At 47.2% G+C, this 15,592-nt stretch overlaps 1 protein-coding gene and 1 pseudogene across 1 annotated transcript; one reads left to right on the top strand and one right to left on the bottom strand.

The window, feature by feature from the left end:
• The first annotated feature begins 8,475 nt into the window (after nt 1-8,475).
• Nucleotides 8,476-9,080, top strand: LOC136543240 (probable E3 ubiquitin-protein ligase ATL44; annotated as a pseudogene).
• A 3,158-nt stretch (nt 9,081-12,238) lies between these two features.
• Nucleotides 12,239-13,389, bottom strand: LOC136545055 (uncharacterized). The gene has a single exon (XM_066537098.1). The coding sequence runs from the start codon at nt 13,215-13,217 to the stop codon at nt 12,627-12,629; it is 591 nt and encodes a 196-aa protein (XP_066393195.1). The 5' UTR covers nt 13,218-13,389; the 3' UTR covers nt 12,239-12,626.
• Between the last annotated feature and the right edge of the window lie 2,203 nt (nt 13,390-15,592).

Genomic DNA, 15,592 nt, shown 5'->3' with positions numbered 1-15,592 from the left:
TCCGGCACGGCGGGCCGCCGCCGCGGCCGGGTCGAGCAGGCGCGCCTGCGATTCCCCGGCCACCATCACCCACGAGCCGTTGAGCAGCAGCGACGCGTTGTCGCGCGACAGCCGTGCGAACCCGCAGGCGGACGCCAGCGAGGGCGGCCACGACCATGCCCGCGCTTTTCCGCCTCTCGAGCCGTCGTCACCGGCGTCGGCGGCATGAGACCCCGACAGCAAGCGAGATGAAGAGTGCGCTGGAGAAGAAGAGCACCTTCTTGTGGCTGAGGTGCCAGCCGGGCAGCCCCATGGGGACGAAGAGCACGATGCACGCCGCGACCACGCCCGCCTGCGCCGCGTCCGAAACCATCGGCCGGCCGGCCGACCGAGCGGCCGCCTGCACTTGACCCGCTCGAGCGGCGAAGGCGGCACCAGATCTGTACCTGCCACCAGGAGGAGGAGGTGCACCTACCACCACCGGGAAGAGGAGGAGAGGGGATCTCCGCGCGGGGAGGAGCCGGTGGTGGCCGGGAGGAGCCGGGGTGGGGTGGGGTCTACTCCGGACCGGGAGGTGGACGAGGCGGAGCACGCGGCGAGGGGCGGGGCGGTGACGATTTGGTCGTTCATGGCAAGCTCTGGCCAGGCCACAATCCAATTCCAGGCAACTAAACGGGCGAAAACTGGCTCCACCTGGAGACAGGCTAGGTGCTTTGCGGCCGTTGTCCCGATTGGATTTGCCCTCGTCCGGATCGGGCCTGGCCAGCAGAATTCAGCACGAGTGCAGAGCCGAGGTTTTGTTAGCATAGGATTTCACTGGGCCAACCGCCTCTGCGTAAGTACTCCGTAGAGTCTAGAGTGGTGGCTGCCCCTCGTTTTTTCACCTCTACCTGCCTGTAAGTTTAGGGTGCGTTTAGTTGGGTGAAATTTGAGAATTTAGCTATTGTAGACTTTTGTTTTTATTTGATAATTAGTGTTCAATTATGGACTAATTAGGCTCAAACGTTCGTCTCGCGATTTCTAACCAAATTGTGCAATTAGTTTTTTTCATCTATATTTAATACTCCATGCACGTATCGTAAGATTCGATGTGATAATTACTGTAGCACTTTTTGGCAAAAGTTTTGGAACTAAACATGGGCTAACAAAAACAAACGGGGGGCATGCAAAACGCGTACAGTAGGTCCCCAGCTCTCTGCTCTGCGCTGTCCGAGTTTTGACTGCACGTCTGCACGCGTGGTGTGAAGGAACGAAGTAGAGCGGATCAAACCCGCGGCGTGCGACCATCGGGCTCTATTGGGAAGGACTTATTAATTTATATAATTGATTTGTTACGAGAGAAAAATATAGTTCTATGACTAAAACAGTACATCTGATGAGTTCCGGCTAACAGGCCCATAGCTTCGGCGCCGCGTCCGGGATGCTAAGCTTGCACAGCACAAAGGTGAGAAAAAAGGCCATCCCATCCCATCCAGTCGAGACTCGTGCCACCGCGAACGCGCCGGGCAAAGTGGCAAACAGCCAAAAGCCTTTTTGGTTTGGCCTCCGGCGGCCGGGCCTGCGAGGCGCGAGAGAGGCACACACGGATCGCAGACATTGGGAGGACGGAAGCGAACGGAGACGTCCGTGCACAGATTTCTTGGAGCTAGCAGTAGCGCATGCGTAGCCCAAGGTGCAGATGAAAGTAGCGCGCGGAGTCTGCTCGCCGCGCCCTACACTACACCTGCCCGGCGTCGGCATCTATCCGACTGCACTGCCTTTGCGTTGCATGCATGGGCGGCGAGGCGACGGCTATGGAGTTGACTCGAGCCTCGTGCCACCAATGCGTGAGGGGCCAGCTGGTTGGCTTTACGACTCGCCGATCCCCGTACTAGAGTCTAGAACGAGCAGCAGTGCGTAGCGTGTGTGCACTTGCGTGCTGTCCGTGCCCCTCCGCCGCGTCGACCGAACGCGCGCGGCGTGCGCGCGCACACGTGCAACATCCTACCAGGGCCAGCCGGCGAGCTGTACTAGAGCAGAAGGCAGAGCCTCAGCTCCGAATGACTTTCACATGTGAGCACCGGAGATAGGAGTAGAATCCTTCCTCCGACGAACTGTATTTTGAGAAGTGATCGGTGCTCATAAAAAAGGATGGCACAGTTGTTGCAGAGGAGCCCCCAACTGGGTTGGGTTAAACGAAAGCTAAGATCAGTGCTTCATGTAGCAATTTGAAGGTACGTGTGAATGAACGATGATGAGTTAATACATTGGCCATCGCTTGCAGTACTGGGATGCCTGCCTGGTTTCTGACCTCACCTTGCTATGCAATACAATTTGGCTTGGCAAATGTCAGCTCCAAAGTACCAGAGGTTTAAGAGTTGGTGGCTTCGCAAATGTGACAGCTCCAAGGTCCAAAAGGTTTAAGAGTTGGTGGCTTGGCAAATGTGACAGCTCCATGTACCAAAGGTTTATGAGTTGGTCCACTTCTGATAATGCTAACAGGAATGTATTAGTGGGTTAGAAAGTTCGGAAGCAAAATCATTCATTGTTGAAAATTCAGCAAATTTCCACATAGCCAAGAGTGGGGGACATCTCTTGTTTGCGATGAGCAGCAATACAAAGGTGGTCCTCGCAAAAAAAAAAAAAAACAATCAAAGGTGGGTCCACCAGAGAGTGGCGACAAGTTTTGTAAAAAGGGTGAGTTCCACAGTAAAGTCAATCCTAAAGAGTAGATAGAACTCAACTAGATCCTGGGGGTCTTGACAACAACGGTTTGGGGGCAAGCCGCATTTGGAGCAAACTGGGCTGCCACATGGGTTTAGGTTAGACAAATGCGCTGCTACAAAAGATCAAAGAGAGCTAGGCAGAGGCCATTGGAGCTGTTCGGCTGATGGTTTCTGCGGCTGAAGCTGATTTGTGAGAGAAAAACACTGTTCCATGGCTGATAAGTTCAAGCGAGCAGGACAGAACCAAAGTCGTCTGGGTCCACCGGAAAGTGGCAACCAGTTTTGCAAAAAGGGTGAGTTGTACAGTAATATCAATCCTAAAGAGTGGATAGAACTCAACTAGATGCTGGGGGCCTTGACAACAATGGTTTGGGGGCAAGCCGCATTTGGAGCGAACTGGGCTGCCAAATGGGTTTAGGTTAGACAAATGCGCTGCTACAAAAGATCAGAGAGTGCTAGGCAGAGGCCATTGGAGCTGTTCGGCTGATAGTTTCTGCGGCTGATACGCCGGCTGAAGCTGATTTGTGAGAGAAAAACATTGTTCCATGCCTGATAAGTTCAAGCGAATAGGACAGAACCAAAGTCGTCTGGGTCCACCAAAAAGTGGCAACCAGTTTTGCAAAAAGGGTGAGTTGCACAGTAATGTCAATCCTAAAGAGTGGACATAACTCAACTAGATCCTGAGGGCCTTGACAACAACGGTTTGGGGCAAGCCACATTTGGAGCGAACTAGGCTGCCAAATGGGTTTAGGTTAGACAAATGCGCTGCTACAAAAGATCAGAGAGTGCTAGGCAGAGGCCATTGGAGCTGTTCGGCTGATGGTTTCTGCGGCTGATAAGCCGGCTGAAGCTGATTTGTGACAGAAAAACACTATTCCATGCATGATAAGTTCAAGCGAACAGGATAGAACCAAAGTCGTCTGGGTCCACCGGAAAGTGGCAACCAGTTTTGCAAAAAGGGTGAGTTGCACAGTAATGTCAATCCTAAAGAGTGGATAGAACTCTACTAGATCCTGGTGGCCTTGACAACAGCGGTTTGGGGGCAAGCCGCATTTGGAGCAAACTGAGCTGCCAAATAGGTTTAGGTTAGACAAATGCGTTGCTATAAAAGATCAGAGAGTGCTAGGCAGAGGCCATTGGAGCTGTTCGGCTGATGGTTTCTATGGCTGATAAGCCGGCTGAAGTTGATTTGTGAGAGAAAGCAATGTTCCATGCCTGATAAGTTCAAGCGAACAGGACAGAACCAAAGTCGTCTGGGTCCACCGGAAAGTGGCAACCAGTTTTGCGAAAAGGGTGAGTTGCACAGTAATGTCAATGCTAAAGAGTTGATAGAACTCAACTAGATCCTGGGGGCCTTGACAACAACGGTTTGGGGCAATCCACATTTGTACCGAACTAGGCTGCCAAATGGGTTTAGGTTAGACAAATGCGCTGCTATAAAAGATCAGAAAGTGCCAGGCAGAGGTCACTGGAGCTGTTCGGCTGATGGTTTCTGCGGCTGATAAGCCGACTGAAGCTGATTTGTGAGAGAAAAACATTGTTCCATGCCTGATAAGTTCAAGCGAACATGATAGAACCAAAGTCGTCTGGGTCCACGGGAAAGTGGCAACTAGTTTTGCAAAAAGGGTGAGTTGCACAGTAATGTCAATCCTAAAGAGTGGATAGAACTTTACTAGATCCTGGGGGCCAACGGTTTGGGGCAAGCCACATTTGGAGCGAACTGGGCTGCCAAATGGGTTTAGGTTAGACAAATGCGCTGCTACAAAAGATCAGAGAGTGCTAGGCAGAGACCATTGGAGCTGTTCGACTGATGATTTCTACGATTGATAAGCCGACTAAAGCTGATTTGTGAGAGAAAAACACTGTTCCATGCCTGATAAGTTCAAGCGAACGGGATAGAACCAAAGTCGTCTGGGGTCCACCGAAAAGTGGCAACAAGTTTTGCAAAAAGGGTGAGTTGCACAGTAATATCAATCCTAAAGAGTGGTTAGAACTCTACTAGATCCTGAGGCCTTGACAACAACGGTTTGGGGGCAAGCCACATTTGGAGCGAATTGGACTGCCAAATGGGTTTAGGTTAGACAAATGCGCTGCTACAAAAGATCAGAGAGTGCTAGGCAGAGGCCATTGGAGTTGTTCGGCTGATGGTTTCTGCGGCTGTTAAGTCGGCACATTTATATCTCCAAATAAGTTTATTATGAAAGTATATTCAACGATCTATCTAATGATATTAATTATGTATTATAAATATTAATATTTTTTTACACATAAGTGATCAAAGTTAAAAAAATGTTGACTTCTTAGAAAACGAGAACGACTTTTATTTTGGGATGGAGGGGTACTGTACCAGGAGTAGTATAGAACCCCAAAAAAGGAAGACCGTTGCCCTGTTCGCTTGGCTGATAAGCCATGGCTGGAAGTACTGTTGGCTGATTTGTTGTGAGAGAAAAATACTGTTCGTTGTCTGAAAAAATACGGCTTATAAGCTAAGCGAACAGGGCGTGTGTCATTCACGTTCCTCGATGTACGTAATGGCCCGTTCGTTTCGCTGAAAAAAACAAGAAAAACACTGTTTTGGTTAAAAAAATAAGTTGAAAAAGACGGATTATAAGAGAAGCGAGCAGGGCAGTGCCTACTACAATACAGTACAAATTGTACGGTACTACACGCCACTGGATTTAAAAATAGAACGAGAAGACAAACAACGTGGATGTCCTCGTAACACTATAATAGCCTATATATATATATATATATATATATATATATATATATATATATATATATATATATATATATATATATATATAATTTATTTTGTAGCCACTTTGAGTTACGATAATTACTATGTTAATTTACGATATTATAGTAACTTCTTACTAAATAGTTTACTATAACGTTATGGTAAATATCTCCATGTGTTATAGTAACTCAACTATCGTAAATATGTATTGACATTATCGTAAATTAGTATATAAAATTATCGTAATGGAGGTAGCTACAGAATAACTTATTTTGTAGCTGGCTACTGAATATACTATCCCTCTATATATATATATATTAGTAAAAGTTGGTTCCACTCTTACTTTATTTATTAGGAGGGAAAATAACACGATTTGCTACGTTGTTTTAAAGTGCTTGTCTCCTACCTCTCCCCTCCGTACTACAAGTCGTCGTCGATAAAACCGTATCATCTTCCAACTGGACACCACATCCTACACGGTCATCTGCGTTTCTGTTTTCCGAGTCCCGACGCAACCATCATTATTATCAATAAACACACCATGGAGCAAATCGACACCACAGACCAAATCTGTGTCCAAAATAACCATGGACCAAATCGAGATTGAAAAGACCAAATTGAGGCTATTATTATAGACAAGATCGGGACCAAATCTCTGTTCAAAAGCAATTCCAAATGGAAACCAGACACCAAAATTGTGTCCAAAATAACCAAGGACCAAATCGAGAGATTCAAAAGGACTAAATTGAGGCTATTATAGACAAGATTGAGACCAAGGGCCAAGGCGACCGTTTGGTAGAGGTCCTCAACCCGCTCCATCAACAGCTCAGCGTGCTGCCGAATCAAACGGCCTCCACCGTACCACTCTGTCGGTGAATCCACACAAAACCCGCTGAGACGAGGGCGAAAAGAAGGCCAGAGCCAAAAAAACGTATAGCTTCGCAACCTTCCGCGAGCTCCGATGGGGCCATATAGTTTAGCTGTCGAAAGTTTACAGTATGCTCAAGTGTATACTCGTTCTAACTTAGCATTTGTTACTGGGTTACTTGACAGATATTAGAGTAATTCAGGAATAGAACACTGGAAATTATTAAAGAAAGCTTTACGTTACCTGCAAGGTATGAAGGGTCTCATGCTAACGTACATAAGATCTGGTTCTCTGCACATAGAGGGGTATACAAATTCTGATTATGTGGAAGATGACAGAAATTTCACGTCAGGATACATATTCACTCTCGCTGGAGGAACTATATCATGGAAAAGCTGAAAGCAAACCGTCACTATATCGTCCACAATGTATGCCGAGTTTATAGCATGTTATGAAGCCACAGGATAGGTGAATTGGCTGAAGAAATTCATACTCGGGTTGAAAGTGGTAGACGACATACATAAGCCACTCAAGTTATACTGCAATAATAATCCAGCATTATGTTATGCTCACAACAACAAGCCAAGTGGTGCTGCCGAACACATTGACATAAAGTATTATGTTGTAAAAGATAAAGTCCGGGATCATATAATTAGTCTTGCACATATAAGAACAGAAAAGATGCTTGTGGATCCGCTTACAAAAGGCTTACCACCCAGCATGTCCAGAGAACACTTAGTCGGCATGTGTTTAAGAGAAAGCCTATGATTCCTAGACAATAAGGGCCTAGTTGAGAATCTATTTCAAAACAGAGAAGTGCATTGTAACTGTTTAATCTAATGGCAACTGACCGTGACGATGAGGCACGCTCTATGCACTGATCTGTGATGAAATGGGAACAAGATAAAGTAAGTAAGTTAAGTTTAAGTCATAAGGTGAGATCAAGGGGGGGAATGTTAGATTGATCCCACCAGTTGGCCCAACGGCCAATTGAGCCTTGATCCACGTCCTGATCGGGGACGCACAATCCAAACTATGGTTGGTGGGCCCTGTCATACATCGCCATAAAAAGGGAGGCGGGGGCCGGGGCACAAGCCACGAGGTTTACCTGAGCTGCCAGACACTCCACCGACATCATAACCCTAGCCGATCTAGAGAGGGGGCATTGCCAGCGACGGGAAGCACCGCCACCGGCTTCACCGCCGCCCTACGACTGCGTCTCCACCGCGTCACCGACACCGACGCAATGGCCAGCTCGTCTTCCTCCAAGACGGCCGATGGTTTGCTACCTCCGCAACCCTATCTCTCTCTGTTTCCTCGCACTAGATCATGTTCTAAATTCAAGTAAGCACTCGCTAGATCTGCAACTAGGTGATCCTAAGCTTCTATCAGTCAACACTTCGTCGTAGCCAGAATAGCCCCCGAGGCGAGGCGAGTCAACGCTGCCGATGACGACGGCGGCGCAGAAGACGGAGCGAGTGACGGTGGCACGAAGGGAGCTCCAAGGGAGGTGCCGATGTGGAGGCTCGTATGGAGAGGGTTGAAGGCGGCACACCCGTGCGGGGAAGCTGCGCGCGAAGGCGGAGCAGAGGTGTGGGTGGCGGAGTTGCCAGGGCGCGACAAGCTAGTCGTAGTCCCTGGGTCGCGAGGCCCTGTTGTGGAGGCAAGGCGGAGCGAGGCATCTGGAAGGGAGCCGATGAAAGAGCCGTCGGGATGGTAGAAGAGGAAGCGAGTCTCTAGGAGCTTTCGTATGGTGGTTTGCTGGTTGGAGTAGGAAAACGAGACTTTTACATCTGTGCCATTATAAAAGTTTATAATTACCCATAAGCCATTAAAAAGTTCGAGCGGTCATAGGTGCCACTAGTCCGAACTCTTTTGCCCTCCACGCCATTCCATCTGCATTGTGTTTAGTTTTCATGGTTTGGAGTCGTGGCACGTGGACCCGGCTAGTAAAATTGTCTAAAATGGCCATGTGTCCTAACCCTATCCTCTCGCACTCACACACACGGACAGAGGCGTCGCGCCCGCGCTAGCTCTCTCCGCCACTATCGCGGCCTCCGATCCAGGCTCCGCCATGGACGAGCTCGACTCCTGGCTCCATCTGCTAGATGGCATATGGGACCCCCTCCCACACTCCTCGATGGACTCACGGCTCCGTCTAGGACGCCGTCCCGTACTCCTCAATGGCCACCGCGAAGTCCCGGTACATGCGTCACTCATGGCCGGCGGTGAGTTGCGGCGCGTTGGAGCGGCCCAGCCCTGACCTCACGGCCGCCGGGACCACCTTGACGACGTGCACCCCGAAGCAAACCATCTCCGTGGACTCCGACATGATGGTCATCCTGGCGTCCCTCCTCTGCGCCCTCATTTGCGTGACGGTGTGGTCGGCCTTGCGCTCGTCGCCCTGTGCGCCTTCCGCAAAGGAGGAGGAGCCTCTGTGTCAGTGGTGGTTGCCGGCGGCAGTGGCGGCGGCAACAGCTCTGGCAGCAGGTCGTCTGCCCAGCCACCCAGGGGACTGTAGAAAGGCGGCCATCGAGGCGCTGCCCACTGTCGCCGTCTCCGTCTCTTCCCTGAAAGGAAGGAGAACAGACGCCGACAAGGAGGAGTGCGCCATCTGCCCGGCGGCGTTCGCGGAGGGAGACCAGCTGCGTGTGCTGCCGCACTGCGCCCACGGCTTCCACTCGACCTGCAGGACACCAAGGCAGCACCGGAGCATGCTGCTGCTGCGGGCTTGCTTCCACCTTGGCCGATCAATGGAGCGAGCTTGTCATCCAAATCGATCCACTGATGGAAAATATGGCCAAGGGGTCGAGAAGCAACGATGATCGACGTCTTGGATCCTATCCGATACATGCAACATAATAATGTCATTAATTCATTGGATAGAAGCAAGCACGTTGACGACGTTCCCCAGGGAGCTCATCGCGCCCGCCATGCGCTAGTAGCCTAGTAGAGCACTGCCACCGTCGTTCTCTTTGATTTTTTTTCTTTTAGTTCTTGCTTGGTTGTCGCTGACCGTCGTGTCCGTGCCTTTTCCCTTGCTGTGACTGCAACGTGCAGGTGCGGAGGGGCGTCAATCTAGTCTACGGCGGCGGCGACATCGGCCTCATGGGCGTGATTGCTCAGCTCGGACAGTTCGTGATGGCAGCTTGGGTACTTGCCGCGCGCTTGCAGTTTCACCTTCTTTTTTTTTCACACCCATTTTGAATACTCTTTCTGATGCTGGAGTATTATTATATGACTATGAATTTGTAGGCTAAGTTATTTACTTTGGCCCTGTTCGCTTGGCTGAAAAAACAAGCCAAAGCTAAAATGTTGCGAGAGAAAAACACTGTTCCGGCTGAAAAAAGAAGTTGAATAAGCCGGCTTTTAAGGTAAGCCAAACGTGATGTTTGTGTTTATTAAGTCATTTCATGGTGACATGCAAACAACTATGTGGTGATGAGTGGCACGGGAGGCAAATGCAGCTTCATTTAGCTTCTCGAGCCTAAGGGCATTTCTGTCTTTACGCAGGTCCATTTGACACTGTTAGCGACAATAATCGACGGAAGGACGTGAAGGAGAAAAGTGTTCTGACCAGTGGCACTAAGGAAAAGGCGGCGGCGGTGCACGCTGTAATCTGTGGACGTATCACCGAAGTTAAATCCAATTGAAAGGATCGGTCAATACTTTCTTACGTTGACTAGGGTAAAAACCCAATGCTAGACCCTTTTTTGGGAGTATATAATATAAATAACTACTTTTGTTGGATAAAAAAAATGATCCAACAAAAATAGTTATTTATATTATATAATGTTTGTGCACTACTTATTTCATGTTGAGTTCGCATCAACTAGCCTTACTTTTACAAGTATTTAACATATTTAATTTAACAAGACATTGATGATTATTTCCAAAAGAATTTAGTTATATGATAAAAGAGAATAAGATGAAAACAAACACTAATTATGTTAAATGTCCTCCTGCCTCTAAATTCACAAGTTACAAAGTATAACTACGAATGTATATTGTTTCGTTCGCACATTTTACTTGACTGTCTACACACGAATACTGTGAACATAGATTGTATATGTAAATAGAGATCATTGACCAACAATAAAGAGTAAATAAAAAGAGTCTCAGACCATGTTTAATTGTTTATTCCTTGAAAAGTAATGTTTAATTGTTTATTGGACTTGAATATGTTTGTTTTTTTCCTCCCATTGCAACGCACGAGCATATTTACTAGTATAATAATAAAGAGCCAAAATTTCAGCCCATTTTTTTTGGTCCATCCATTTTTTGGTTCGTCTCCCTCTAACTACCGCACAATGGAGAGTTTCTTCCGTCCGGATTTATATATATAATAACCCGTGCTCATACGAGTTAGAATATCTCATGTCTAGCGTGATACGGAGTCCGACTCCAAAACGTATTGGGTCATGTATGTGACCTGAACTCATAAGACGTGCTCATATGTTCGTCCATCACCTCATTCTATTACTTTTTTGGGATCCAAATACATGATTAATTACTGTCAGCGAGTTCAAATAGAAGTGTGTCTGCGATACTACTTGTTTTTACTATTCCTTCTTTCAATGCGAGACCAATCCAACTTAAAAAACAGAACGTGAAAACAAGGAGAAAAAAGAAACACAACATGGGAAAAAAACAAATAAAGCAAACAGAAAGGGGAAGAAAAGAATAACATGAAAAAAAGAGAAAAGAACCGAACGTGGAAGAAACAAAAACTTACGTGAAAAAAACGGACACAATACCAGAACGGGAAAAAGAAAAGAAACAAAATATGGAAAAAAAAAAGAAACGGACACAATTGGAAGCCTTGGAGTCTCGGACGGAGGGAAACTGGATGCGAAAAAATAGATACCTGAACGGGGTTGGGACAGGAGAAAAATATAATTAGGATTAGGATTCCTAATCAAGTTAATGTGACTGGAGAGATCTATTACAATTAGGATTCCTAACAATCTAGGTGTTGATATAAATTAGGATAAGACATAAGATTATGGTAATTTCTATTGTTATCCTTTTCTATTTGGATTTGAATTTGGATTAGGATCCATATAGATATAGATTAAAGTTATGATATATTACGAGTAAATATTTTGTGCCTTACAACTGAAAAAAAAATCATGGTTGTACTCCCTCTATTCTAAAATGCAAATCGTTCTGGTTTTTCAAGATATATTTACCTTTTACTATGTATTTAGACATAATATATAGAGTATGTAAAAGCGTAGTAAGAGCTATGCATCTAAAAAAAATCTGAACAACTTACGATTTGGGACAATGGGAGTATTTTAATTCGTTATAGACCTAACAGGACATTGTCATATTTCTAACGAAATTAACTTTATTATGGATGTTATGATCGTCATAAAATAAATTATAGCCATTAAAATTTATGAAAATGGTAAGATATAAATAGATATATAATATTTTTGTCCTTATTTTCTATAAGGTCATAGTTTTTTCTTCTCCCGTTGCAACGCAAGAGCAATTTCCCTATAACTAATAAGTTGTGTATCATATGTTTGGGCTAAGTATTTCGTAGTTTCAAGTTCTTGCTTATGCTAAGCTTACTCTAACATGGAGAAGATTTGCCGGAATGTCTTTAGCGCTCGTTTCAACCAGTGAATCAACTCTCCAGAGACTTCCAAATGAAATGGATTTCAATATCGATTTCTCGCTCAAACAACCGTCGCCATATTTAATATTTTGGATTTAATTAGTACTCCTATGCATCATCTATTCACATTTTGGAATTAATTAGTGCTACTATGCATCTTCAAATGTTGTATCCAAATTCTGGCTCAAATCATCAATGTGCAAGAATGGCGCAGGCACTGCGTCAGAGCAGTAACCCTGCACCTGCACCTGCACTCAGGGTTTGCAGAGGAATCCCTGTGGAGAACTGTTTGTGAGCACACGAAACACACAGGAGCCAAAAATCTTGTAGTATTCACATTTCGTTCGTTCACGTGCAACGAGCCTCCCCTCAATTTGGAGACCGATAGATCTCATCACTCAAGTAAAACGTGCAAAAAACAAAATCCCCAACGAATCACATGCGAATCGTCATGAATCATGATCAGTTGATCAACCGCATCCAAAATTCGTTCCGTGCCAGTCATACTCAAATCACCATTAGCCCGTCCGTTCACAATCCGACGGCCCTGGAATTGCTCGTGTTCGTCCTAGCGTCCTCCTCTGCTTCCAGAGCCGCCTTGGCAACAATTCCGTTGGAGGGAGCCCCGGGGGCCAGCAGTGTCTCCTTTCGAGCGAGCGACGACGTGATCCCGTCCGTCTGAGGCTGACCCGCTGCCGCCGCTACTCACTCGTCGTCTCGCTCGCCCTCGGGGATCGCGGTGAGGTCCGAGGCGAACCGCTCGAGCCGCCTGCCGGAGCGCACGCGCGGCGCGGGCCGCCGCACCGGTGGCGCTGCAGCCGCCTTGCATGCCGCCGCGGCCCGCTCATCCTCTTCCGACGGCGGCGCGAAGACGAGGGGCGCGACGACGGCGCCGCGCCTCCGCCTGCCGGGCGCTGCGGCCGAGGCGGCCCGGGAGGAGAGCGCGGCGGAGGCCCTGACGGCGAGCGCGGCGACCTCCTCGCGCCGCAGGCCGCGGCGGCGCGCGGCGGCGGGCAGCACGAAGTAGATCTGCCCCGCGCGGAGCGCCTCCGCGTCCCGCACCGCGGCCACCGCGCCCTCGATCCCCATCCCGTCCGCGTCGCACAGGAACCAGTCGCTGTCGCCGTCGGCGGTGGCGGAGGCGTCCTCCAGCACCCGCGCGGCCGTCGTCGGGCGCGGGTACTCCCGCATCTCGCCGCTCGGCATCAGCACCAGCGCCGTGTCCTTGCTGGGCGCGGGTGCCGCCCCCGCGCGCGTGGTCTCGCCCGCCGCGCCGCTCGACATGCACAGCCCCATTGGTGGTGGTCGGAGGTGTAGGACGACGAGGAGGATCCGATCGGGTCGGTTGTCCGTTCGTCCCGCTCGAATTGGAAAACTAACTTCTCGTTGAGTGTCAGTTGGGGTGGGTGAGATGCGCGTCGGTGTGTTGTGGCTGCCAATGCCGCTGCCGGCGTCGTTGTGGCGGAAGAGAAGCAAAGGAGGTGGGGAATGAGATGGCGGTGGAGAAGGCCGGGTGGGTGATTTATATAGACGGAGGGGGCTTGTCGCCTAGTGGAGGACTGGGAGGAGGGAGGAGGGAGGAGGGAGGAGAGGAGCAGCTGGCTTGGAGAGGAAGGGAAGAGACGGGACGGGGAGAGGAGCATGACAGGCTGGCGTGCCTCTGGGGCCAGGCCAGCTGACCTGCGTGGACCCCGGAATCTTTTGCCTCCCCCGACCCCAATTCACTTCTTTATTTTGACCGTTATGTTGTCGTCGTTGTTGTTTATTTATTACTGCACTTAACTCCACGGCGTTGGAGTCTGGTGGATAGGATACGTACGCCTCGGCAAGGTAGTAGCTACTCGTACACACATGTCGTGTAACTACGGTAACTGAGCGAGATTTAGTAAAGGTACTCAAATCTGGCTTCACTCAATTTCCCATCTTTTCATTGTAGTTCATCTTGTGAGGAGAAAGAGTAAGAGCTTATTTAATTCCTGCCTAACATTGCAACTCTGCATGATCTAAAGTTAAAAGTGTGATAAACCTAGACGACAATGAAAAGGTTCTAACTTCTTGCTGCAGTACATATGCAGTCCATCTACAGTGACTGCAGCTGCAGGTGAGAAACCGATGGAAGCTCCTGTAACGCCACACCAACACCAAACGGCGCGGCGCCTGAGTGTTGTCGTGTCAAGCAACGGCAACGCGCATGCATGGTGGATAGATGCCGCCTGTACAGCGCGTGCGTAGCTTGCGGATCGATCAAGTGTCGTCACTTTAGTCCTCGAGAAAAGCAAAAGGGTACAGAGAACTCAAGAGAGGGAATCGATCAAATGGTCATAGTCCGTCCACTAGCAAGGCGCTCCGATCCGATCTTCTATACTATCTCCACTCAAATAGACATAACTCTAGATTTAGATTAAGTTAATTTTAGAGAAAATATTAAAATATATAATTTCAAATAAATAATCTCTCCATGGTCTCCAAAGCATAAATTTGACTTCTTATTTTTATAAAAATATTTATTGAAAAGTGATATATTATATTTTTATGAAAATACTTTTGAAGACAAATCTATTCATACAGTTTTCACATTTCTAAACTTAACTTAAAAGTTATTCATGATTTGTATTTTCAATGTTTGTCCCAAACTTTGTCTAAAACAACTTGAATTACCAGTATGGAGGGAGAATACTATAAAATTATATTTTATGAGTAATCTAATAGTACTAATTTGGTATCATAAGTATCATTACTATTTGTATATTTTATCAAACATAAAATTGTTTGACTTTCGAAATAATGAGAATTGCATTCTTACTTAGGATGGAGGGAATAACTTTCTCTTACCTTATATATAAAGAACTTTGAGTGTTTCTTTGTTTCGAAAAGAATAAATAATTTTGTTTGGTTTGTTTCTCTATCTTCGAAGGGAAGTTGCTATATTTCAGGTTCTTCAATTTTTGGAAAATTCCAAACAACAATTGTATGTAATCAATATCAACTAGTATAAATAAAAGGACAATTCATAAGAGACAATTTATGATTTTTTTTCAAAGGGCAAACAAGTACATGTTACCTAATCCATAATAAAAAACCAAGCACCTGAAAATTATAAGAAAAGTGTAGAATAAAATAAGTCTTGAAGGACGGGCCCAAGAGGTATTCAGTGGTATTCACTAAGTACCTATTATTATTGCTGATCAATAATATTTAACGGTGCAACTAGTTATACATATTATGAAATAGAGTTGAATTAATTTTTACTACCTTTTGAAAATGTGAATACTTTCGTCACATCTTGGTCCGCCTGTTCGGAGAAAAATTGCATGCAAACCGTCTCCATGAAGACTGCATGCATACACATCTAGATGGATGCCACGCGTTACATCCAGACCATCCAACGACGTGCGGCTGGAGACATTTTTTATTTTGTGCGCTGTGTGTGTTCCGCCCGAGTGTAGCCGTGCTTCCAACCGCGCAGATGCTGGGAAGCCATGGACACGTGTCAGGCAACCAAGGCATGTATGCATGCAGTCCCGTGGATACCGTTTGCATACAATTTTTTTCCGCCTGTTCTCTCCGGCTCTATCGAGCTACTAACGACACTGACAGAGGTAGTACTACAAGTTAGTTTTTGTCCATATAATTAAGTGCGTGCTGTCGTGGCTAGAGTGGAATCCAAACAA

This window comes from Miscanthus floridulus, chromosome 3 (genome assembly GCF_019320115.1).
Source record: "Miscanthus floridulus cultivar M001 chromosome 3, ASM1932011v1, whole genome shotgun sequence".
NCBI lineage: Eukaryota > Viridiplantae > Streptophyta > Magnoliopsida > Poales > Poaceae > Miscanthus > Miscanthus floridulus.
This window is presented reverse-complemented; position numbering and strand designations above follow the sequence as displayed.

Excerpts from the sequence above, each read along its gene's own strand:
- LOC136545055 (XM_066537098.1), bottom strand. The coding sequence starts at position 13,217 with ATGGGGCTGTGCATGTCGAGCGGCGCGGCGGGCGAGACCACGCGCGCG.